The 25920-nt window shown below is 45.9% G+C and overlaps 1 protein-coding gene across 3 annotated transcripts; it reads right to left on the bottom strand.

The window, feature by feature from the left end:
* Positions 1-308: 308 nt before the first annotated feature.
* On the bottom strand, positions 309-12297 carry RGCC (regulator of cell cycle). Of its 3 annotated transcripts, none has more exons than XM_006083504.3 (5): positions 12091-12297; positions 11373-11558; positions 3756-3863; positions 1932-1994; positions 309-707 (listed from the first exon to the last, which is right to left on the bottom strand). In XM_006083504.3, exons 1-5 carry the CDS (start codon positions 12137-12139, stop codon positions 700-702), a joined length of 414 nt encoding a protein of 137 aa, XP_006083566.1. In that variant the 5' UTR covers positions 12140-12297; the 3' UTR covers positions 309-699. The 3 variants fall into 3 exon arrangements, with proteins under 3 accessions (XP_006083566.1, XP_023603985.1, XP_023603992.1); XM_023748217.1 differs by lacking the exon at positions 12091-12297 and adding an exon at positions 11876-12068; XM_023748224.1 differs by lacking the exons at positions 1932-1994; positions 12091-12297 and adding an exon at positions 11876-12082.
* Between the last annotated feature and the right edge of the window lie 13623 nt (positions 12298-25920).

The raw sequence follows: 25920 nt of genomic DNA, 5'->3' as shown, positions 1-25920 counted from the left end.
CAGCGAATATACCCCCACTTCTTCTAACGCCATTTCTTCAAAATAGACTCGCCCAGGCCAAAAACCAACTTCTGCGCATGGGCCATGAAATTTCAATTGCACGTGGTATTTTGTGGAAGAGCCACACTCAAGGGGCCAAAAAGCCGCATGTGTCTCGCAAGCCACAGTTTGCCGACCACTGGTCTAGTACAATTGGCAGCATCCAAGATCCTTGTTAGAAGTCAAGAGGCATGTCATTCCCACTTTATTTGAATGGTAATATATTGAAAGAAATAAGGGGGGGAGGGGGAGAAAAAGCTTGCAAAATACAGATTCCAGTTCAAATTTTATTTGCATACAAAAATATATTATACTGAGGAAAGCATATCACTGTTTCCAACTATATATAATTAATTACAAATATTTTCATAAAAGCACTTTAAATTACATGAAAGCCATCGTTTAAGAGAAATACAATATTAGCATGAGTGGTCTGCTCTAATATGCTGCAAGCAGGTAAACAAAGTCAGTTTCACTGTCGAAATTGCTCAAGGATGAGCCCAAAGGCTAGTTTTAGGACCAGCTGGGAATGGCCTGGTGGTAGGCGGGTGCTCATCTCTATTCCTTCTGGCAGCAAATTCTGTAGCTGATTTTACCAGGTCCTTGGAGCTTTCTGAAGCTTTTCCCTTATGATGAAAGGATCCAGAACTTCTCCTTTTCTCACATACCTGTAAATAGGATAGATAAGGTTATCCATTCACGAAAGTGTACAGTTCCTATGCTTAACCACCATCTCGGACATGCATCAAAGCAACAAACTTAATGGCAGGCTTCCCACATAATGTATGTCTGATTAACTGGTATGACTGGTCAGCCCGCTGCAATTTCCATGAAGTAGACAGGCTTGTTACATGGGTCTAATGCAACTGAGCTGTAATTACAAAAAATCCCTGTCAAAACAGGCTTTGGTCTTCTGATGTAGGATGGTACAGTGTGTAAGAAAATGGGCAATAACTCTGCAGGTAGAGAACACACAGGACCCTCCACCTAATATTTAAGCCTGTCTGAAGTAGTGTGAAGAACAGAGTTATTTTTAAATAACCAGCTTTGGATCCAATTTTCAGATTTTGCCCAGCTATTTAGCAGAGCACAGCATAAATATTTTTTTATGGAAAACCAACTCTTTCATTGAAAAAGTAAGGGGCTAGGACACAATTCTCCACGCTTGTTCTGTGACTGAACAAGGCCCCCAAAGAACAGAGCTACTGAAACGTTGATCTCAGAAGCTCTAGCTGTCCTCTGGCTCCTGAAATCCTGTCCTTTTGAAACAGAGTGTGCAGTTATGATCAGATATCTCCATTTTTCAACATTTTTGGTTGCACTAAATGGGGTATCCTTGTGTAATGGCCAAATGGGAAATAAGGTATCGCATACTTAATGTAGATCTTTTTGTAACTAGCGTGGATCTTTGGTTACAGGGTCTCCCCAGCTAACTCTCTCTCAGGACCCAACCCTTTGGAAGTCAGACCTCACCAAGCCCCTGGATCAAACCTGGGAATTTCCCTGGCTATGGGATGGAACCCTCTGGCTTGTCAGCATAATGCCTGCATAGCCAATCAGCTCATTTCTTCTCTGAAAAGCCTGGCAGACCATCATGATGGTAAAGCTCCAATCTTGCTCTAATGACTATACTACTTAGACTCTCCATTTCTCAAACAAAATACCATTGTTTGCTGGTGGCCTAGTCTCGCTGTTCGAAAAGTTGCTCGGTCTACTTTAAGGCAAGCTGATCCTCCCAATTTCTTTCTGAGCCACATGGGTCCTGTATTGGAACCTAAAGAAGCCTTATGGTGTAACTTCCTGCCCCAGGCAAGTTGGTAAACATTACAGCACTTTATCAGAGGTGTCGGTTAGTTTTCCGTTTGATTTTTTAATACCAGGCATGTACTCACTTGCTAATGTTCTGTCAAGATCAGCAATAAAGTCTTCTAGCTCTTTCGTGTCTCCTAGTTTGGCTGAAAAACAATAGTTGGAGTTTAGTTTCCCCATATCAGAGACAGCTGATGACTCCCACCTTTTCTACTATTATTTGACCCTGTTTTGCATCTCTCTATCTTCAGAGATGTTAGTGAAGAGTGTCCTGTACCAACCCCAGTGTCTGCTCCAGAGTTTACTTACAGTCAACTCAGAACCGCATTCTGAAGAGTAGCCTAAATGTTTCTTTTATCCCCCTCTCCTACCCGCCCCTCAACAACCTGGAAGAACTACCTCCCTTCGAGGCCTTAAAAGCTTGGGGAGTAATAAGGAAGGGGGGGGTGTAAGGAGCAAGGAAGAAAGATAAAAGGTTTTCCTTTTTTGATTGTGTAGGATTTGAGTTATCAGTCAAAAATATTCAGTAAGCATGGCCCTGTGCAGAATGGACACCCAGATCCCCTAATTCCTGCTGCACTTCTCTCTCTGACACTTTCCTGCTTGTACTGTCACCTTAGGCCCTCAGAGTCCCTCCAGTATGAAATGAATGAGGAGCCACTGGTCCTTGTCGAAGTGGTACCGGGAAGGGGACATGAGGCTTCTCTTATCCCATCCAGGTGCCAGGAAGAGGTAACGAGTCCTTCTCTTGATCTTGTTTCCTCTGTATCCTGATACATACTTTTTCTGTATATCTTACTTTTTTGTGTAGAATTCATCATTCATGCCTTCTCTGAAATGCATTACTGGATATATGTATTAATTAACCCCTGCTGGCTACAAATGGCTCTTTGTTTTTAGTTTATATAGTCAATTTGCCAGTAGGGCTCTGTTCCCCTCTTTAATTCCTACCTCTTGAGGATCAGGTAGCAGATCTGGACATGTTTTAAGCCACTTTCTAGACTGCTCTGTCTGTCTGAATTCAACAGACCTGTTACAGACGGAGGGCAGGACAATGGCGGAGTCCCTGGAGGCTGCTAATATTGCTATCCTGAGAAGTTTTAAAACGGCTCCTTTGAAAGAGAGAATTTTGCCTTAATGCCAGAGTGAGAAAAGTGATGGGATCTTCATATTTCTCTTCAACCACGTTCTATTTTTATTGCATTCTGCAACTATTTTCAGCAAGTATAATGTTTCTTAAGGGAGAAAAAAACTCCTTTTGTTTTCAAAAGGGCCCTTGTTCACTGTAACAGAACATTCGGCTCTCTAGCTGGCGACACTTACTAGCTCCAAAAAATAAGAAGCCGCTCGTGCATCTTTAAAGCTTCCAGGGCTACTCATACCACAGCAGAGACGGGCTGGAGCTGCTATTTAGAATCGTGTTAGATCATCTCTTGTCTCATAATGATGACCCCATTTAATTGCTAAATTGGTCATCTGAAATCATTGGTTAAATAGTTAATGCAATAAAAAGACTCCTACTTTCTGCAAAGTCTAACTGCTGAGTTTTAAACTCTGGAACCCACCAGTCAGAGAGAGCACTGTCCTAGCACAGTCTCAAGGACACCTCCTGAGAGAGAGCAGAGCGCTGTGTGGCGTCTACTAGCTTTCTTTCTCCCTGTGAATTTGGGGGTTTTTTTTGGTGACCCCATGTCACCCCCACCGTGTTATCTGATTTCACTTCCACACTGATCAAAATCCTGAAAAATAATAAATTCCACTTTACACTATACTATACTAAGAGATAAGTCATCTGTTTGTTTTGCCTTTGGGAAAGATAGGTTAAGGATCAGGGGGAAGAGAGAAGAGACTGAGAAGAGGAAGGGAATAAGGAAGCAAAAAAACCAAGCTCCAACTAATGAACTCACCTTTCCGAGGAGTGACGGCGGGAGAGAGCAGAGCCGGGGTGGAATCTGTTGGAGAATTCAGTTTTTCATCACTGAAGCTGAAGCTGTTTCTGTAAAATGAATCTGCACCTTTTAGGAAAGAAAACATAACTCATTAGGAATCAACAGCTTATCACCAAAAGGAGCAAAAGATACAAATTTCTAGTAAACAAAACGGGTTGATTTCCAGATTTTATATGTATGCCCCCAAAATGATTTGAAATAGGAGAGAGAGTGTGTGTGTGTGTGTGTCTAGTCACACGCACCAAAAGCCCTTGCTACCCTGAAAAAGGTCAGGTGTGATGGAGTCACCATAACCACACTGGCCTCCTTGCAACACAGAGGAGCCCACTGCCCAGGTGCCTGACCAACACCAGGATGATTTGGGATCTTAGACATAAGGAATCATCTTTTCTAAAAAATTTATTTTCTGCCCTCTGAACCCCCTAAAATATAAACACAAGGTTGGATCCCATGACTTAATAATTTTCCCTGCCTGTTCAAGAGAGAATCTTTGTCATGATTTTCCTGAGAGCTTACACTCTGGAGTTAAGCTAGTGGGTCAACGACAAGGATTTCTCCTCCGGTAGCTTGTCTGTTACAGACACTTTGAGTGATTTCATGGTTCCCTCTATTGTCATACCCCCAAAGACCAGAGCGACAGCAAGGCAAAGTCACAGAAGCAGGGCTGCACTGGGAGTCAAGGAAACTGTTCAGCTACTTGGGTGCCCTTGAGCAAGACAGTATCCCTGGGCCTCAGCTTACCCATCAATAAAATGGGAAAATGGACTAAATAATCCTTAAAGTCTTTTCCCGCTCTCAAGTTCTGAGATTCTATTTCTCTAAATCCTGCCAAGGGAGAGGAAACCAACTCACAGCCAGCCCAGCCATGCGGCCGTGACAGAGAGGAGCTGCTGGCTGAGCTGCACCTACTCAAAGGGCTCAAAGGCAGAGCAGACAGCGGAAGCAGGATGTGGCCAATGAGGTCACAAAGGAACAGTCTTCCTGGTTAAAACAAAACACAAAGCCAGCCACGGCTGTAGTGGAGATGATCTGGAAATACTCTTCAGGTGAAAGAGGGAAGCCGAATCATGAGGGCCTGGCCAGCCCCGACTTCTCCATAAGAATTCTCCAATTACCTCCAGGTCAGGAGGAGGCAAACACATCCTTCTTTGGTCCCCTTAACACAAAATGAACATGACTAAGTTACAAAAGATGTGCCCAGAATAAAAAGGGTTTTCAGAAGTAGAGGTTTCTGGTCCCAAGAGAATTTATCTTCACTCCTAAAGGCTGCTACAAGCTCTCAGGCATCTCACCTGGCTCCCTTGCCTTCCCTGCTATTCTGCAGGGGGTTGTGGGGGCTGGGGGGGGGGGGGCACCATCTTGTCTTCCTGGCCCACACACCCATCTTGTCCACTTTTTCAAACACGCCCAACCCTCAAAGTTTTTGACCTTCAAAGGTCCAGCTCACATCACCTGAAAGGACCACATCATTTTTCAGGGTTTTGATGATGAACACCTACTGAGATCCAAATGGTGAACCTCTCACATTTCCCCAAAAACATATTCCTCAGAATACTGATCCTTTAAAAAAAGAGAGAGAGAACTGTGTAATCAACTAAGTTTGGAGCGCACTGAGCAGCCTTGGAGATTCCCATTGTGCATTTCCACTTGAACATCCCTGAGAAGTCTTGTGATAAAGAAAGCCCTGTTTCCCAAGTTCACTTGATCACGGAACACTTTTCTGGGGCACCCCTGTTAACATTTCTTAGGACCCTTGTACTCAGTGGGACTCAACTTGGCAAGTGCCTTCTGTTTGCCTTGTCAGCTAAGCCCACCTCTAGAGCAGTCTGGGTTTCCTCAAGGGAAAGCCTTTTCCCAGCATACAGCAAAGTGGCTGTGTCCACTGCAGACCTACAGCAGTGTTACTATTTGTCACCAGCAATAGTCAGGAGAAGCCCACAAAGTTATGGGAGAAAGATGAGGCAAGTCATAGCGGCAGGAAAACCACAGAGGGCCCTGGGGAGGAGGCCTCGCGCCCAGACTCCGGAGCCAGAAGGAACACTAGGTCTTTGGCGAATTATCTCACCCCCATCCCTGGTCCAGAGTGCCAAGCCCAGAGACTCGCTGGCCCGGATCTCAGTGGCCACACCTCTGTTCTCTATCTCCCACAGACAGTTGGCCGTGGAGAGCCAGTTTCTCCACCACACCTTACTCCACCCCACCCTGTACCACAGGCCCTTGCCAGGACTTCAGACTTCATCTCTTTTCTGCTCTAATTCTCCAGCTATTTTACATCACCATATACCCAACCTTTGGGAGGAAAACACACACACACACACACACACACACACACACACACACACACACTAGCTCATATTCTGGCTCATTGATACACCTTGATGCCTTCTCTCTTTCTATAAGTCCTATGCACAATCTGCGCCAAACTTGACTCCAGACTCCAAAATGTTCACCTATCAAAAGGAAATGAAACCCAGCATCCTTTAGCCAAAACTTCCCACAGTTTAGTCCCACCCTGTGGGATTATTCTACAAATGTTATTCATGAAAAAGATGCAAAGGATAACCTCAGGAGCCCCAAAGATACGGTGGGCCCGGCAGAAGCTGCCGCCTTGGAGATGTGTGGGAGAGGGGCCATGAAAGCTGTGTGGCCTGTGCAGGTCACTTCACCTCTGAGCCTTAGTTTCTTTTGCAAAAGGGGAATAACTGAGGTGCTCCATGTATGATACCCATGGTTTTCATGATTTATTCTCAAGTTCCTGGCAAAATGGAGGATGGAACACCCAGGACAGGAAAGGTCACCACAGAGAATAGTAAGAATCAAGATTCGGGGCCCAGGCTTCCTCCTCTTCTTCAGATAGTAGCAAAGTCCTTAGGAGAAGTTTCTCTTTAGAGGTGCCCTAGAACAAACCTCCCAAGACCAAACCACCAACACAAAAGTACCTCAAACACTTGACCTCTCTGTACCCTTTGTCCAATAAAATTTCATATTATAGACTTTTATTAAGCACCTGCAATGAACATCTCATGCTAAGCGTTGTGGTAAATTAAAAGGTAAGCAAAGCCTGGCTTCCTGTTCTTGTCATTACCCTGGAACTCTACTCCTTGCAAAATAATGGCCAGTTAGTCTAATGAAATGACAGCAATGTGTATTATTAATACACATTATTAATGTATTATTGCCCCACCCGGGTATCAGGTGCTATTAATAGGGGCTTGAGGGACACGTAACAGTGATGATTTGAGGAACCTTGGCAGGTGTCATGAATAGATATTTTAAAGCCTTACATCTACTTCAATCAGCTCTAAAGCCCATCTCACAAGCAACCCAAAGCCCCATAAAACATCCTTTTCAAGTCAACTTCGTGTGCTGAAGCCAGGAACCTCAAATTCAGGGACCAAGTTTTGTAAGACACCTTTAGAAGAAATGTAAGCATATTAAACATACAAACATCTAACTTTAGAATCACTAACAGAGCTTGGGAAACTCGGCTGCAAAAACAGAGGCTTGTTTAAAAGGTAGATGTGCTTTTTTAGTTTAGGGGTGGGGAGAAAGGTAATTTAGGGTTAGCACCAACATGCGCTAGTCCAGCGGGAAGTAAAACCACAGACAGTGAACCTTGGCCAGAGCTCCTGTAAATATAGAACAATCCCACACGTTTAAGGCAAGTAAACTATAGTAATCAACTGAGAAAAAGAAAGCCTTGGACCTGTTTCCCTTTTGCCACAGGGAATGGGGTGGGGGGCGAATCTCCCCTCAAAAATCTAAGTTCTGACAGCCTCCCTGAAAGTGGGGTAGAATAAGAAAGAGCCCCTTCCTCAGTTTCACTGCTGTCGTCTCAGCTTTCCTTCTGGGACTGCTCGTGCCTCCAGACACCTCTCCAGGTGGCCTTCAGAGTGAGACCTGTGACCCACCCAGAATTCCTAACGCAGTACTAGGGCAACCAGAGGGCTCCTAACTCCCCGTTTTCCCACGGTTTGAACACGTTCAGGTTCTAGTCTCAGTGGCTCCTATGTCTGATCAGCCAATATGCTTCCCGTCATGCTGGCACCCAGGGTCCATAAGGTCCCCTCTCCCAGGGCCAAGCTGGAATAGTCTAGGCCAGTGGTCGGCAAACGGCGGCTCGCGAGCCACATGCGGCTCTTTGGCCCCTTGAGTGTGGCCACGAAGTTTCAATCGCACTGTATGTGCGCACGTGGTATTTTGTGGAAGAGCCACACTCAAGGGTCCGCAGTTTGCCGACCACTGGTCTAGGCAAAGACATTCAAACATTCTAGGTCTTACACATGCTAAGGAAGCCAGTTGCTTTTCCCCTAAAATGGCTCTACAATATCATAATAGCCCTAGCATACACAGTAAACTTCAGACCTTAAACACATTTGGCTTAAAGTTATTTTTCAAACTATGTTGTTTTCTCACTATTTTTGGAAATAGTTTTAGAAATATTGAGAAAACAATATAGTTTGAAGAATAAGTTTAAACCAAAGATGTTTACATCTCCTGCAGCATGTCTGATGATCAAGTTTGAACCACACTGCCCTAGCTCCTAACTACACTGCCTGTTTACTGCTGAAGTTAAACTACTCCCACAAAGGTGCCTGAGATTATCTGTCAGAACCCAAGTAGGAGAAAGGAACAAGCCTATTTTGATCACCCCCATTTGAATGCCACCCCTAAGGTGAAGTTATCTTGCAATTGTTATTTTGGTCCTCTTCATGTCTTAGGACTCCCTAAGTGGGAACATGAAGGAGTATTTCCTTATTAAATATGTGTTATTCTTTCCTGTCTAAGTAACTTGCTTCTTTGGGTGGAAGAAGAAATGTCTATCTTTCTCTTTTGGATGCAAGTAACCTAGTGAGAAAAGGAAGGGTTCTTGGGGAAAAAAACCAGAAATGCACCTGGCCGGTGTGGTTCAGTGGTTGACAATCAACCTATGAACCAGGAGGTCACAATTCAATTCCTGGTCAGGGCATATGCCCACACTATGGGTTCTGTCCCCAGTGGGGGGTGCAGGAGGCAACTGATCAATGATTCTCTCTCATCATTGATGTTTCCATCTCTCTCTCCCTCTCTTCCTCTCTGAGATCAATAAAAATATATATTTTTTAAAAAGAGCAAGTATTTCTTCCTAATTATGGGCTCATGGATATTTCTAATTGCACTAATTAAACAGCATCAGTTCAACCTTACAGCCAGAGAAACTGAAGCCCACTCATCGCCCAGGGCTGACGGTGCTCAGTCTGGGCTCCACTGCCCCAGCAGACGAGCACTTGAAAGATACACCTTCACACACAACCACCACTGCTAAACAGGCACGTGATCTGGGTCCAATGGGACTTCATATCTATTCCTGAGGACTTGGCTCCCATTCCAGCCAACAATCCACCCTGAAGAGCAAGGCCTTAGAGAGAGAGAGCCCATGTGGTTCTGATGTTTTATCAGAAAAATACAAATAACAGTGTCTACCTTATAGAACTGTGGTAGCGGTCATATGAGATAACACATTTAAAGCACAGCAAAGAGACCACTAATAGTAAGAGCTAATAAGTACTAATAGTAATCATAGTCAGGGCGTGGCAAAAGTGACCCTCTCTTATTATCTTATCTTGGTGTGTCTCCCTTTTGGTGGACTGAATTTAGCAGGTCTACCTCTCTCATTCTCTTCCACAGGAAAGCATTAAACAGACAAATGATTAAAACGAATGCCTGTACGCAATTCTTGGTGGCAATTAAGATATACATATTATGCTTCCTTAAGAAATTACTATTTAGATACACACCGCTTCTGTCAAGACTAGTTCTAAGCAGTCATATGGGGGACAAACTACACATTTGTTGAATAGACTGATGTCACCGGAGCCTTCTTTATACCCTCCCCATTACTTCTCTAAACACCAAACTACGGTTTAGTTCAACAGTTAACAACAAAAGCAGAAAACGAAATAGACACACATACCCTAAGAACAATACAGATTATTTCACACATCCCCCGAAAACCGAAAACTGTTCAGAATGTGTTTCAAGTACCTTCTCTTTGAGGCCCCTGAAAGCAGATCCCAGCTCTGAAACCCTACCCAGAGGGAGCTGCAATCACCCATGAATGGGCGCGCTCAGACCATACTCCAGCCAAGTGCGGCTGTGGTTTAGAAAGGAGCTGTTCTTTGCAATAGACCAGCACTGGACAGGCTGCCCCAGCTTTCTTTCCTGTGGGGGAGAGAATTTGTTCTCAATGAATAACTTGCTCCATGCCCCAGTAGAAGGAGATGTATTTCAGTTTGGCCACAGATAGTGAGACACATTTCAAAAGTTTTTAGGCTTCCCTTTGAAATTAAATATAAGCGGTCTGGTCATTAGCCACAAAGTCCAAAAATACAAAACGGAAAATTAACAGCACACTATTCCATTCCCTTTCACCTCAAAGCTGCAATTAGATCTAACCCTTGGGCAAGGCAGCCAAAAGAAAGTCTGGAACTCGGGTTTCTGACTCAAACTCTGAAGGGTGGTGCGTGCCCTTTATCCCTTCTCAGGAGACAGCTCATGTTTAAGTCTGGGACTGAACCTTTGCCCTCTGACAAGGAAGAACTTTGGATTTCAAAAGAAGAGAATTACAAGGAAAGGTCATTGCTCGCACTTCCAGAGTCCAGGGCAGCAAAGAGAGTGCCATTCATGCCTGTAGCCATCTAGGGAGTGAAGTCTCGAGAATAACCCAGAATTGCTTCAAATTCACTTTGAAAAATAAGTAATTTGAAACCGGCAAGCATGTAATACTGAAAAGTCACCCAATGTGCTGTTTGACACCTAAGCAGACATCCATAATTCTTAGAGGACATTTGGGTTCCTGAAGAAAGCTGTGTCTCTTGAGGCTGTTTAGGACAGAGAGACCCTGGGAGTCACCAGGAAGCATCACCCTGTCCAGTCTGAGCGGGGAGTCAAAGCCAGCACTCCCCCAGAGGCCTGTCTGAAGAAGGGGTCACTTCCTAAAACACTTGAACCCAGCAGTGCCAGGGATTCTCTCAAAACTGTCTGTAATGGAGCAGCCAGTCGGGGAGCGCGGGACCAAAAGAAAGTGCAAGAAGTTATTTCAAAAATTCCCAAGCGCAGCCGTTTATGAAACTTTTCTGGTTTCACAAATGTTTCAGCATTGTGCCCTCCCACGTCCCCTCCCACCCCCATTCCTGTGCCACTTGCTCCACGTCCTCTGAAAAGTTATTGCTGAGAGGGGAGGAGGGGGAAGGAGCGGAGGCGAGGGAACTGTGGAAAGGCTCGGGTCCCAGGAGTCCCGTCTGGCTGAGGCCGGACCAGCTGCTTCAGGAAACCCTCCAGCCCGTGGCACCTGCCGGCCGCAGGGAGACCCACTGGCCCTCCAGAGCCTCCCCCGGGTTCTGGCCCCCGCTGGGCGACCGCCCCGCGACTCCGCTCTCCCGGTGCCCTGGGGACTGCCCTGAGCGGTAGGGTCACCTCGCTGGGCCCCACCCCTCCGACTACAGTTAGGCAAACTCAGACCGCGCCCAGCGCTCCCGCACGGACCCGGCGGGAGCCTCGGGGCGCGGGGCACCTTCCTCGCTGGGGCGCACTTACTCTCGGAGTCGCTGAAGCCGCTGCTGTCGCTGACGCTGGCGCTGCTCCGCCGCTTCATGCGCTCCAGGTGCTCCTCGTAGTGGAAGTGGCGCTCGTGGAAGGGCGACGCGAAGTCAGCCAGCACCGCGTCGAACTCGCACAGCGCGTCCGTCAGGTCGCCGGCGGCCGCGGAGTCCAGGGCCGGCGCTGGGGGCGGGGACGCGGGCTCAGACGCCGGGCCCCGCGGGCACCCCGTCCCGCCCAGAGGGGCCGCCCGCTCCCGGGGATAACGACCCTCCCTGCGCTCGCCCGGTGGCCGCACGCGGGCGCGCCGCTGCTGATTTCCTAATATTGTGCACCCCCCTGGAAGCCCGGCCTGCTATCCCGCCACCTTAGAGAGAAGGAAACAGCCTGCGGCGGGAGAAACTGCCGGCCAAGGCCCCCGCTGGTGACACAGCGGAACTCTTTCCCACGCGCGCCGGCTCCGTGTCCCCACGCTCGCTCCCCCGGGGGCGCGTGCGAACCCGCTGGCGGAGGGAAAACTGAGTCAGGCTGCGCCCGCGGGGTCGAGCTCGGGTCCTCAGCCCTGCGTGGGGCGGGAGGGAGCTGACCCGCCACGGCAGGCTCCCGCTGGTGAGGATGGCGGGAGGTAAAGTGTAAGGGAGGACACGGCATCACTCTTCTTTCCCGCTCCCACCCCCACCTGTAGGCCCAGGGCTCTAAGGGGACCCCCGCTCACCTGCGGCTGCGGCGGCCGCGGGGCTGCCCTGCGATGCGGGCGGCTTCATGGGCGGGCTCTGCCCGGCGCGGGGCGGAGGGTCCTGCGAGGTGCTGCCGGGACCCGGGACGCTCGCACTGCAGCCGGGGGCTCGGCGCGCGCTCCGGCTCTGCTCCCGCTCTGCTCCCGCTCTACTTGTCGCTCCTTGCCGCTCCCAGTACGGTACGGTACGGTCCGGTCCGCACGCGCCCTTTCAACAGCGCCGCCACCGCCGCCCGGGTGACTTATAGCCGCCGGCGGAGGTGGAGGCGGGGCCGGGCGGGGCCAGCGAGTGGGCTCCGCCGCCCGCCAAGATGCCCTTGTCCCCAGACACCGCCCTCGCCACGCGCCGCCCGGGAACCGCAGTGACTAGGACTGGCTGGAGCCCAGGTTACAGCCCCAAATATTTACCCGCCGTTTTCCCCGCGCACCCTGACAACCCGACCCAGGAAGATGCCTTTGACGTCACCAGAACCCCCAAAAGTTCTACTTTCAGCTGGAGCTCCGCTGCTTCCCGCCCTGTGCCCTGAACCTACTGGAGCCTCAGTTCCCTCATCTGTGAAATGAAAACGCTGAGCCTCCAGGGTTTGCTGTGAAGAGTGAAGAAGCTGAACGGCTGAGAGGAGAGACCCAGGGGGTGTCTCCCACGCGTCCCCATCCAACTTCTCCGAGGGACTTAAGCGTTGTGGGTGGAGCCCTGGCGGGTAGCTCAGTTAGTTCAAGCGCGGTCCCAATGTGCCAGGGTTGCCGCAGTTCCATCCCCGTGGGGCACATACAAGAGGCAACCAATGAATGCATGAATAGAGGGAACAACAGATAGATGTTTTTCTCTCTTTCTCTCATATCAATAGATAAAAATAAAAACAGCTGTGGGCCCAGCCGGTGTGGCTCAGTGGTTGAGCCAGGACCTATGAACCAGGAGGTTGCGGTTAGATTCCTGGTGGGGACACATGTTTCGGGCTTGATTACTGGGGCCTGCGAGAGGCAGCCAATCAGTGATTCTCTCTCATCATTGATGTTTCTATCTCTCCCTCTCTCTTCCTCTCTGAATTCAATAGAAACATTTAAAATTTAAAAAGTGTTGTGGGTGAAAAGTGTGGGAGGAAAGAGAGACAGAAGTCAGGGGATTCCACGGTTTACCAACCTTGACTGCTCCCAGCTGAGCCGGAGCCTGACTACAGTCCCCGACTTCATTCTGGAGGAGCTCCTTGGGCGGAAGAAATGGCTTCTTAGGTGCAGGGAGTACCTGGGCCCCTCTGAGTCCACACTAATGGGCCACCCTGCCCAGCCGCCTGGCAGGGCACCAGTTGTGACTGTGAATGACTCCTCTTGTGCTGCCCAATGGAGTAGCCACTGACCACAGCTGGCTATTTAAATGTAAAGCAATTAAAATAGAATAAAATGAAAAAATGGAGTCTCTCAGTCCAACTAGCCACATGTCAAGCGCTCAACCGTCATCATTGCTAAAACTTCTGCTGGGAGACCTTGCCAGGGTTTCGGACTCACAAAGCTGGCTTCAGGGAGAAACAAGGGGTCTTATCCTGGTTATCAAGGGCCCCCAGGGTCAGGTCTGGCATGCACCATTTTCAGCCCCAGAGCAACCCTGAGAGGCGGAATTACTGCTTCTGTTTCACAGGTGAGGCGCAGAGAGGTTAAGTAGCCGGCTAGTCAGGTCCTGATGGCAGGGCAGCCCTATCTGGTTTCAGAGCCGCTTTGGGCTTCACCACACCCGCACTTCCTCCACAGGGTAAGGTGGAGAACTGAGCAGACAGGAGGAAGAGGCTCCAAATACTGAAGTAGATAATCCAGGTCCTTAAAGCAGCAAGGCAAGGCATATGCATCTTTCATTTCACCTCTTTTATTTTTTCCTTTTTCCCACCTCCCTTTTTAATTTTTTTTTTCCTCTTTCCCACTGGTGATGCCCTGGGCTAGCAGAGCAGCAACCAATTGGGCAGCTGAGACCAAGGAACTGCTTTCCAAATGCAGCTCTCCCTCCTGGGTGGGGGCAGGGTACAGGGTGATGGACAACCCAGCCCAGCTCTTGCATCCCTGTCAGCTGAAGAATCAGCCGAGCTGATCTTCAGAACAGCCTACAAAACAGCTCCAGTTTACAGCAGCCATTCAGTTTACCGAGACAGTGACAATGAAGGTAACCTCTTCTCAGGTTGGCTGGCTGTTGTCATCTGCACCCCATTGTATGGGAACCCACCCAAGCATTGAGGGGCCCCAACTCAAAGTGTCACCTCTAGCATGGGTGTTACTCTGGTTATGGAAGACTACTGCTCTCTTCTCTTTCCTAATTATAATTTTAATATATAGAAAAATATAGAGAATTAGGTCATAGCACTCTGTGTAGCCACCACTGAGAATGAACACATGTTAACATTTTATTTTTGCTTCAGATATTTTTTGAGGTATAATTTAGATACAACAAAGTATGCAAAATTTGAGTGTAAGTTCGGTAAATGTTTACCTGTGTAATTACCATCCAGATGAAGATATAGTATTTTATTCTCACCCTAGAAGAGTCCGGATGCCATTTTCCAGTCAGTGGGCCCCCATAAGTAACCCCTATGATAGTTAACCCAAGGATTATTAGTTTGCCAATTCTAAAACTCCTTAAACAAAATTATAGTGTATTCATTTTTTTTATATATCTGGCTTCTTTTGCTTAACATAATGTCCATGTATGGGTGTTGCAGTATTAATCCATCCTCCTGGTGGACATTTAAATTGTTGTTTGGTTGCTGCTGCTGGTGGGCTGGTCTTACTTGAATAGTGCTGCAGTGAGTATTCTCGCACCTGTCTCCTTGTGTACATGATTAAGAGCCTCTAGGATATACATCTAGAAGTGGAATAACCAAATTGCCTTAGTTATCTCTAGTCATTGACTAATAGAAAGCTGCTGTGAACATCCTTGTACATTTCTTTTGGTGCACATCAATACTCACTTCCCTTGGGTTTATACCTAGGAGGGAAATTTCAGAATCACAGGAGAGACATGTGCTTATCTTTCAAAGATACTATTTTCCAGAGTGTTGAATGAATCTACACTCCCAGCAATGTGTAAGAATTCCAATTGCTCCATATTTGTGTCAACATATGATATTGCTAGACATGTTAACTTTAACCATTATGGTGAGTGTATACTGGTATCTTACTGCAATTTTTTCCTATTTTCTGTGGCTTTAATTTACATTTACCTAAAAAGTAATTAAATTGACCACCTCTTCATGTTTCAAATATCCTATATAATAAAACCCTAATATGCAAATTGACCAAATGACAGAATGACTGGTTGCTATGACACACACTGACCACCAGGGGGAAGATGCTCAATGCAGGAGCTGACCCCTGGTGGTCAGTGTGCTCCCACAGGGGGAGCGCCGCTCAGCCAGAAGCCGGGCTCAAGGCTGGTGAACGCAGCAGCGGTGGCGGCAGCACTAAGGACCCCTGAGGGAATGTCCGATTGCCAGCTTAGACCCACTCCCCACCAGCAGTCGGACATCCCCCAAGGCTGCAAGAGGGTCCCGGACTGCAAGAGGGTGCAGGCCAGTCTGAGGGGCCCCCCTGCATGAATGTCGTGCACCGGGCCTCTAGTTTCTTAATAAGAGAAATTAGAATAATACAGATAAAGTTGAAATCCTCTTACCTGTATTTCCCAGTCTTGCCCTCCCTCCCTCGCTCCCTCCTCAGAGGCAATCAGTACCCTATTAGTTCATGTTTTTATACCTAAACTATCTATATATATAAAAGACTAATATGCAAAGTGTCCCCTTGGGAGTTCAACTGGGAGTTCGATTGCTCGCCATGATGTGTGCTGACCACCAGGGGGCAGCACGGAACAAAGGAAGGGTCCAACTGGCAGCAGGCAGCCGGGGAAGGGAGGCCCCAGCTGGCAGCTGGAAGGAAGGCCCTGGCCAGCAGCCGGAAGGCCTTGATTGGCCCTGATCACCAGCCAGGCCTAGGGACCCTACCTGTGCACGAATTTCATGCACTGGGCCTCTAGTATCTATATGTTTACATAAAATGTATACTATTTACATAACTACTTTCATGTTGCAATATGCTTTGTTTTCAGTCAACATTGTTTTCACATATGTTGATACATACATATCTAGTTTATTCATTTCATCTGCCAAGTAGAATTCCATTGAATGACCATAGCACAGTTTAATTATCCATTCTTCCGTTGATGGACACTTAGGTTGTTTCCAATCTTTCTCTAGCACAAACAATACTACAGCCATCCTGTTGCCTATCTCTTAGTGCACACATGTGAGTCCACTTCTGCGTTCATCTTGATTCCTTCCTTAGAACCAGACAAAAGGCAAGGTCAAACCCTTCATCCTTTGAGTCTTCTGGCTGGGTTCCATTTTCTATTCCAGAGCCTCCTAATAGTCCACAGCCATATGAACATAGTGACAAAGATAACTGACCTCACTGTTCAGGTGTGAACTTGTCCCTCACTGAGGAGGGGTAGGAGTGGTGTCTTTCACCAGCCCAGAACCATAACATCCTTACACTGGGATTTATACACATTTCAAGTTCTAGAAATGTGTTACACGTGTCTCCTTCCAGAAAAAGACTTGAGGTAGCTTATGATTTTGAAACAGAACAATCACAACTTCCTACATTTTTAAAAACTAGTTCCTTTTTTTTTAAGATTACTTATTTATTTATTTAGAGAGGAAGGGAGAGGGAGAAAGAGTGAAACATCGTAGCTGCCTCCTGCATGTTCACTGCCGGGGATCAAGCCCAAAACCAGGGCATATGCCCCAACTGGGAATCAAACCAGCAACCCTTTGGGATGATGCCCAACCAGCTGAGCCACACCAGCCAGGACAAAGACTAGTTCTTTATCTTAACTGGTGTCTCTTCCTCCTTTGTACTGTTAACCCCTCTCTCCTTAACACTTGTCCTGATTCTCCATCTAATAGCCTCATCATTTCTTCTCAGGGCCCTGTTGAATCCCTCCTCTGTATAATTAAACTCTGAGGTTCCCTACAGGTCTCTCAACCTTTTCTCCTCTACACTCTTGCTCTACATCTCATCCCCTCTCGTGATTGTAGCCAACATTTATAAGTTTTCAAATATTTATTTCTAGACCAAACTTTTCCCCATCAAGTCACTTACAGCCAATTGTCTATGACTTTTAGCCTTCCTCTACAGACAACCTGTAGAAGAAACTTCCAGTTGTTTCCTAATATCTGATCTCCCCTTCCTATCCTATGTAATAAAGAGGGAATATACTAATTGACCCTCACGCCATCGCAAAGATGGCGGTGCCCACAGCCAATAAGGAGGGAATATGCTAATTGACTGCCACACCCTCAAAGATGGCGGCACCCACAGCCACAAGATGGTGGCACCAGGTCGCCTCAGCCCCCCAGGGGGATTAGTGAGGACAACAAAAACAACTGAACAGCAGGCTGGGTGGGGCGACCAGGCCGGCAGGAGGGCCATGAGGGGTGACCAAGCCAGCAGGGGGGGCAGTTGGAGGTGACCAGGCTGGCAGGGGGGACAGTTGAAGTAACTGTCAGCAATTAGGCTAGCAGGGGGGGAGGCAGTGAAGGGCACCCAGGCAGGCAGGCAGGTGAGCAATTAGGAGCCAGAAGTCCAGGATTGTGAGAGGGATGTCAAAGGGGTCCCAGATTGGAGAGGATGCAGGCTGGGCTGAGGGGACTCCCCCACCATGCACGAATTTCCTTGTCAAAATTTGTGCATGGGTACGGTCCCTAGGCCTGGTCTGCAGGCGGCCCCACCCCCTGCCACCACCCACCCCCAGTTCCCCATTCACCATCAGGTGATAGGAGCATGTTAGCTGGGGGAAGGAACCAAGAGGTCGGCCGTTCCATCCACTTGCCGGACCCGCCCCTGCTGTGGGTCACCCTCTGTGTGTGGGGTGACTGGCAGGGCGGGGGTTTTTGCCTGGTGCCACCCGCGTCCTCCACCACCCACCCCCAGTTCCCCATTCACCATCAGGCAATCAAAGCCTGCCGGCCAGGGAAAGGAACCAAAAGTGGTCAGTGCGCCTCATAGTGACTGGTCGAGCGGTCGTTTTGGTTGTCCTGCCGTTCGGGTTAATTTGCATATTACCCTTTTATTATATAAGATAGGTAGACACATGGATTCCTGAAATACCGATTCTATTTCCCAGCCTCACTTGCAGTTAGGGGTGTTCATGTGACTAAATTCTGGATAGTAGGCTTTGAGCAGACGTATCCTATACAAACCTCTGGAATGTGTCCTTAAGAGAAGGCGGGCAGGCACCTTCACCCTTATTTCTCTCTGATGGATGGAAGGCAGACATGAAGCTAGATTCACACCATGAGGTGACAGCCATGTACTGAAGATGGCAGCACAAAGATAGAAGACTCCTAGATCCCTGATGCCATGGAGTCGTCATACCAGCAAATTCTGAATACCAACATGTACATGAAATGTTCATTTTGTGTAAGCCACTATTGGGAGGGGGGGCGGCAGTTCTAACCCTTATAATTGGGCCTAATCCAAATACCTAACACCTCACATAAATCTCATCAGGAACCCTTCAACTCTGGACTTGTAAGTTTAAAAGACAGTACTTGTTTATTGCTTAAGCAAGTTTGAGTTATATTTCAGTGACCATATTTGTTTTCTAGAGCTGCCATACAAGGTACCACAAACTGGGTAGTTAAAACAACAGTTCTGGAGGCTAGAAGTCCAAAATCAAGATATGGGCAGGATTGGTTCTTTCTGAAGGCTGTGAGGGAGAATCTGTTCCATGTCTCTCTCCTAACTTCTCATGGTCTAGTGGCCAAATTTGCCATTATTTGGCTTGTAAATGCATCACTTTGTAGATAATCCCTGCCTTCATCTTTTTTTTCCCCAATTTTATTTTATCCCCTCTATGCCTTCTTCCACCTCCACCCATTCCCCTTCACCCCTGAAATCACCATACTGTTGTCATGTCCATGAGTTCTCTCTCTCTCTTTTTGTTCTTTTTTGCTCAGTCCCTCTGCTAACCCCTACCCCCACCCCCAGAGCTATCTGTCTGCTCTCTATCTATGAGTTTGACTCTATTTTGCTTGGAAGGTCAGTTTGTTCATTAAATTCCACATATGAGTGGAATTATATGGTACTTGCCTTTCTCTGACTGGCTTATTTCACTTAGCATAATGCTCTCCAGGTCCATCCATGCGGTTGCAAAAGGTACATTTTTCTCCTTTTTGCAGCAGAGTAGTAATCCATTGTGTAAATGTACCACAGCTTTTTTATCCACTTACCTACTGATGGGCACTTGGGTCTGCCTTCATCTTCGCATGGTCTTTCCCATGCGTGTCTTTGTCTATGTCTCTTCTTATTTTCTTAAAAAGACACCAGTCATGTCGGATTAGGGTCCACCCAAAGATAAATATGACCTCATCTTAACTTGATGACATCTGCAAAGACCCTATATCCAAATAAGGTCACATTCACAGGTACCAGAGGTTAGAACTTCACCATATTTTGAGGGATCACAATTCAACCTACAACAGTGATATAAGCTCAAAATTGAGCTACAGTTGTCAAAATCATCTTTAAGCATAGTTACACTACTTGATTTCAGGACTTCCTATAAATTCACAATTTTTTTTTAATATATTTTATTGATTTTTTACAGAGAGAAAGGGAGAGGGATAGAGAGTTAGAAACATCAATGAGAGAGAAACATCGATCAGCTGCCTCCTGCGCACCCCCCACTGGGGATGTGCCCACAACCAAGGTACATGCCCTTGACCAGAATCGAACCTGGGACCCCTCAGTCCGCAGGCCGACGCTCTATCCACTGAGCCAAACTGGTCAGGGCTAAATTCACAATTATTAAAACAGTGTGGTATTGGCCTAGGACTGGCAAACAGACCAATAGAACAGAATAAGTTCAGAAATAGATACACATATATTTCATTAATTGATATATGAGGAAGGTGTCTACAATTCAATCAGGAAATAAAAGTCTTTTCAAAAAGTGGTGCTGGGATAACTAGATATCGATACAGAAGAAAATTTAAGTAACACTATTCTACCCTACATAAAAATTAATTGATATGGATCATAGATCTAAACATAAAAGCTAAAACTACAAAGAAAATATGGGAGACTATCCTCATGATTTTGATGTAGAGAATTTTTAGACAAGATACAAAAAGCATTCACTAACCACTTTTTTAAAATTGAGAAATCAGACTTCATCAAATTTTAAAACTTTTGTTCATCAAAGATATTATTTTTGAAAAGGGCAAGCCATACGCCAAAAGAAAATATTGCAATACTGGCACACATATCTGACAAAGGATTGTTTTTAGGACGTAGAAAAACCATCAACAAACTAATAATAATAATAATAATAATCATCATCATCATCATCAAGCAACCTAGTAAAAACAAAAGATGGGCAAAATACTAGAATACACATCTCACAAGAGAAGATATATGAATGACTAGTAAACACAGAAAAAGTAAAATATGCCACTATCCTGTGATCTAGCAATTCTACACATTTTCCCAAGAGAAATAAAAAAGAATGACTTTTTATTCATAGTAGCCAAATACTGGTAACACAACAGAAGAATAGACATACAACTGTGATGTATTCATATACCAGAATACTGCTTAGCAGTAGAAATAACAAACTACTGACACACACAACATAGATGAATCTTAGGAATATTATGCTTGCAAGAGTGCTGTGGTGGGCGGAATGACAGCCCCTCAAAGATGGCCAGGTTCAAATCTCTGTAATAACATGGCAAAAAGGCCGTCTTATGATGAAGGTTAAGGACCTTGAGATGGGGAGATAGTTCTGGATTCCATGAGTCCTTAAAAGCAGAGAACCTTTCCTGACGATGGTCAGAGGGAGTTGTGACTATGGAAGAATGGTCAGAGATGCTCTGTTGCTGGCTTTGAAGATGGAAAAAGTGGCCACAAGCCAAGGAATGTAGGTGATCTCGAGAAGATGGAAAAAGGCTTTCCCCTGGAGAGTGCAGAAAGGAACCCCGCTCTCCCAACACTTCGACTTTGGCCCACTGAAAACACCTTGTTGGGCTCCTAAACAAAAAAACTATAAAATAATACATTTCTGCTGTTTTATTCAGTTAAGTTTGGAGCAGCAACTAGAAAACTAATAAGGTGTTCTGTTATGATTCCATTTATATGAATCCAAGTCTAAAAATAGGTGAAACTAATCTACAGAGCGCTAGGTCAGAGCAATGGCTACCTGTAGGGAGGGGTGCACCCCAGTGAAATGGGTCACAAAGGAAGTTTCAGAAAATGTTCTGTGTCTTTATTTGGGTGATGATTACATGGGTGTACATATTTGTCAAAACTCATTGAACTGTACACTTAAGATTTATGCAGTTTACACAAACATACTTTCATAAAAAGAAGCAGGAGCAGCCAAAATAAATTGAAGCAGGAGCAGCCATGCAGTTGCCTTCCCTCATTGACAGGATCTCCTGGTCACAGGCTCTATCCTACTCTTTTGGAGAGCAAGCACACACCATTATCACTTGCTGACCCACAAAATCACCATATCAAATCCAAAATCCCACTGCCTTAATCATCCTAAAAAGTCCCAAGAATGCAGAGGATTCTCTGGCAAATAGATGTCCCTGGAACAGTCTGCAGGAAGGAAGAGAAGCAGCTCTAGCACCTGACATGTATCACACCCTTTACATGCCTCTCATTCTGTCCTCTTGTCAAACCCACAAAGTCCGTATTGGGATCTCAATTTATAAATGAGGAAACCGAGGTTCAAATAACCATGAATCTTTCTGTTATGACACAGCTAATGGGAGACAATGCCTCACTCCATGTCTGATCGACTCCCCTGGTTGACCCTCTTTCAATGACTCTAAGTTACCGCCCTCCCAGACTTACTCCCTAGCCCTGGCATTCGTTTCAGAGACGTCCAATCCCATATAATAAAAGCCTAATATGCTAAGTGTCTGGTAAGCTGGTAGACCATTCAACCAATCAACGTGTAATATGCTAATGATATGCTAAGGCCACTCAACTGCTCACTATGATGTGCACTAACCACCAGGGGGCAGACACTCCGACCGGTAGGTTAGCTTGCTGCAGGGGTTCCGGCTGATCAGGACTGAGTGAGACAGGCTGAACATGCCCTGGAGCCCTCCCATGGTCCCTCCCTGGCTGGCCAACCTCCCTGGACCCCAATCGTGCACCAGTGGGGTCCCTCGGCCTACCCTGCGCCCTCTCGCAATCCAGGCTGAGGGACCCCTCCCCCAATTTCATGCACTGGGCCTCTAGTGATTTATAAGAAACAAGGAGCCCGACCGGTGTGGCTCAGTGGTTGAGCATCGACCTATGAATCAGGAGGTCACGGTTTGATTCCCGATCAGGGCACGTGCCCAGGTTGCAGGCTCAATCCCCAAGTGAGGATGTGCAGGAAGCAGCTGATCAATGATTCTTTCTCTTCATTGATGCATCTATGTCTCCCTCTTCCTCTCCAAAATCAATAAAATATGTTTTTTTAAAAAGGAGATGAATGTAGGCAGAACAGTTTTTAAAAATAATTCTTTATTATTGAAAGTATTACATATGTTCCCTTTTTTCCCCATTGACCCCCTGCAGCCCTCGCCCCAGGCCCTCACCACCCCATTGTCTGTGTCCATGGTAGGCAGAACATTTTAGAGTTCAGGGCCCTCCTTGAAGAGGGCCCAGCTGAGACTGAAAAAAAAGCAGCTTTTTTCTATAATTGCCAAAATATGAAAACAACCATGATGTCCTTCAGTGGGTGAGTGAATGAATAAACTGGTACAGCCAAATAGTGGGATATTATTCAGCACTGAAAAGAAATGAGTTAACACCCTGGTCGGTGTGGTTCAGTTGGTTGGAACGTCCTCCAGTGCACCATGGCCATGGGTTCAATTTCTGCTCAGGGCACACACCCAGGTTGTGGGTTCAATCCCCGGTTGGAATGCGTACAGGAGGCAGCCAATTGATGTTTCTCACATCGATATTTCTCTCTCTCTCTCTCTCTCTCTCTCTCTCTCTCTCTCCCTCCCTCCAAGCCCATAGAATGTACAAGAATGAACTGCATCTATAAATATGGACTGTGGGTCATTATTATGTCAATGTAGTTCATCAATTGTAACAAATGTACCTCTGGTGAGGGATATTGACAGTGGGGGAGGCTATGCTTGTGTGGGGTTGGGAGATATATGGAAAGTCTCTGTACTTTCCAGTCAATTTTGCTGTAAACCTAAAACTTCTCTACAAGATAAAGCCTATTTAAAAAAAAAAAAACACAGTAAATGGAGTCATGTCAGAGAAAACAAGAGAACTTTTAGAGATAGAAAAATACCTCAATGTGATTTTTTACGGATTATGTCAATATGATCGCCATACAATAAACTGCACAAATTTAAAGTGTATCATTTGATAAGTTTTTACATATGTTTACAAGACAGTGAACATGGCCACCACTCTCAAAGGTTTCTTCCTGCCCCACTGTAGTCCCTTCGGTCCCATGCTGCCCCCTCCCAACTCCCAGGCAACCACGGATCTGCTTTCTGTCGCTATAGATTAGTGTGCATTTTCTAGAATTTTATATAAAGGAAGCATACAGTACATACTCTCTTTCTGTAGTTATTTTGAGATTCACCCATGTTGTTGTGTGTATCAATAGCTCAGGCCCTTTTTGCTAAATAATATTCCATTGTATTGATAGACCACAGTTTGTCTATCTGCTCACCTGTTGATGGACATTTGGGTTGTTTCTAGTTTGAGCTCTGACGCATAAAACTGGGATGCCACGATGGGCAGATGATTTTGTTTCTCTTGAGTCAATACCTAAGAGTAGAAAGACTTGGTCATATGGTAGGTGTGTGTTTAACTTTCAACTCGTAAGGGAAGAACAGTACTTTAATGTGATTTTAAACCAAAACAACCCACAGCAAATCTCAGGCAGTTTCAAAACAGAAGTTTGCCTGCAGCCATGTCCTACAACTTTCTGCTGCCACCATCTGGAGAGCAGAGAATTGTCCCCAGAAGTCCTCTTCCAGGACCAGGCTCTCCGTTCTCTGCTCTCTTCAGCCATGTTGCCCTGACCCCATCACACCCACAGCCTACAGCCCATTCAAGGACCATTTACCTAATATGACTACAGGTGAGGAATTTCAAAGTGATTCAAGCAACAAACAACTCAATGGGGAAGAAGAGGAACGTGGACTTAAATCTACTTTCTAGCCTAAATGTCACAGTGAAAAAAGAACTTCAAATGCTAGAAATGAGTTAGCACTCTCTTTACAACCCAAACTAGCTTTGCAAGTTGTGAAATACGTCACAGGTGTTTTTCCTCTAGTGCCTGGCACAGGGTCTATTCGTAATTTGCATTTGAATGAATAAGTAAATTAATGAATACCATACATATTCCTCTAACTAGTTACAGTAACAGTAAAGATGCAGTTGGTTCAAGGCAAAAGCACTCAGTGAACCAGTGGTCAGAAGCCCTGGACTCTGGTACTTGCCTTGCTACTGCACTAGCTGTGTACCATGGGCAGGACATGGAACCTTTCTGAGCCTCAATTTCTTAAACATAAGAAAAACAACCTGGCTTTTTTAGCTTTGGGGACATTTAAATAAGATGACACATGCAAAAATCCTTTATAAACTGCCAGTGTGCCACAAATGTAAAATGTCTGCATTTACAAATTTATCTACAAATGTATTAGCAAATAAAAACAATTACACAGTATGACATTTTTTTTACGCTGCCTTCTGAAAACTCAAGTCTGCCTCATATATTTAGCTTGACATTGTTAGTGAGTTAAGGAAGAGCAAATTTTTGCCAACCCTAGTAAACCAGGAAGCTGAGTCAGAAAGAGCTTAATTGAACTTCCAAAGATCACACACAGAGTCACTTTTCAGGCAAATCTGAAGCAGGCTTTCATCTCCTCTTTGCACATTTCCAGCAGCGTTTGTCTGCACTGTTGTACAACTCTGACACGCCTCAGTGTAGAGATCAGCTTAGTAAGTCTCCCTGAAAGTAAAGGCTAATTTCCCCCGTGCACCATGGGGGATGATTAACTCCTGTGCTTGATTATTGTATAAGTGGTGTTAGTTAATTCTTCTCAGAAAAAAAAAACTATCTAGTTCAAATATACAGTCCAACATTATTAGAAGAAAATAAAACTGTCTATTAATGCTAGAGATCATTTCCACCATTGTTAGAATAAAACAAAGATACATAAAGATCTACAATTCTTTAGAATGGGCCAAATCCTCACCCGACCCTTCTTTTACCTCTCCTGCCTTTCCCCATTACCCAGAGTTATTTAAGATGAATATCTGCTAGCCAGTTTGGCTCAGTGAATAGAGTGTTGACCTGTGGACTGAAAGGTCCTGGGTTCAAGGGTTCGATTCTAGTCGGGGCACATGCCTGGGTTGTGGGCTCAATCCCCAGTGGGGAACATGCAGGAGGCAGCTGATCAATGATTCTCTCTCATTATTGATGTTTCTATCTCTTTCTCTATCTTCCTTTCTCTCTAAAATCAATTAAAAATATATATTTTTTAAAAAGATGAATATCTTATTTGGGTTGGGGTCGGGGGATATCACTGTAGAAGTGAAGGGGTAAATCATGACCTTCTGAGGACCAGACAGTGGATTCTTCATCTTCTGCATTCCCTGGCACTGTTTTGTATTTTCCAATAAGATTTTTCTTCCCTGTGTTCTAACAACAGGTACCTACATTAGTAGGAATGAAAAAATGAACTAACACACAAAAGAGGCAATGTGGGGAGAAGTAGAAATAAAAATGCCAAG

This window comes from Myotis lucifugus, unplaced genomic scaffold, assembly GCF_000147115.1.
Source record: "Myotis lucifugus unplaced genomic scaffold, Myoluc2.0 scaffold_7, whole genome shotgun sequence".
Lineage (NCBI taxonomy): Eukaryota > Metazoa > Chordata > Mammalia > Chiroptera > Vespertilionidae > Myotis > Myotis lucifugus.
Note: the sequence above shows the minus strand (reverse complement) of the source record. Positions and strands in the feature narration are given on the sequence as shown.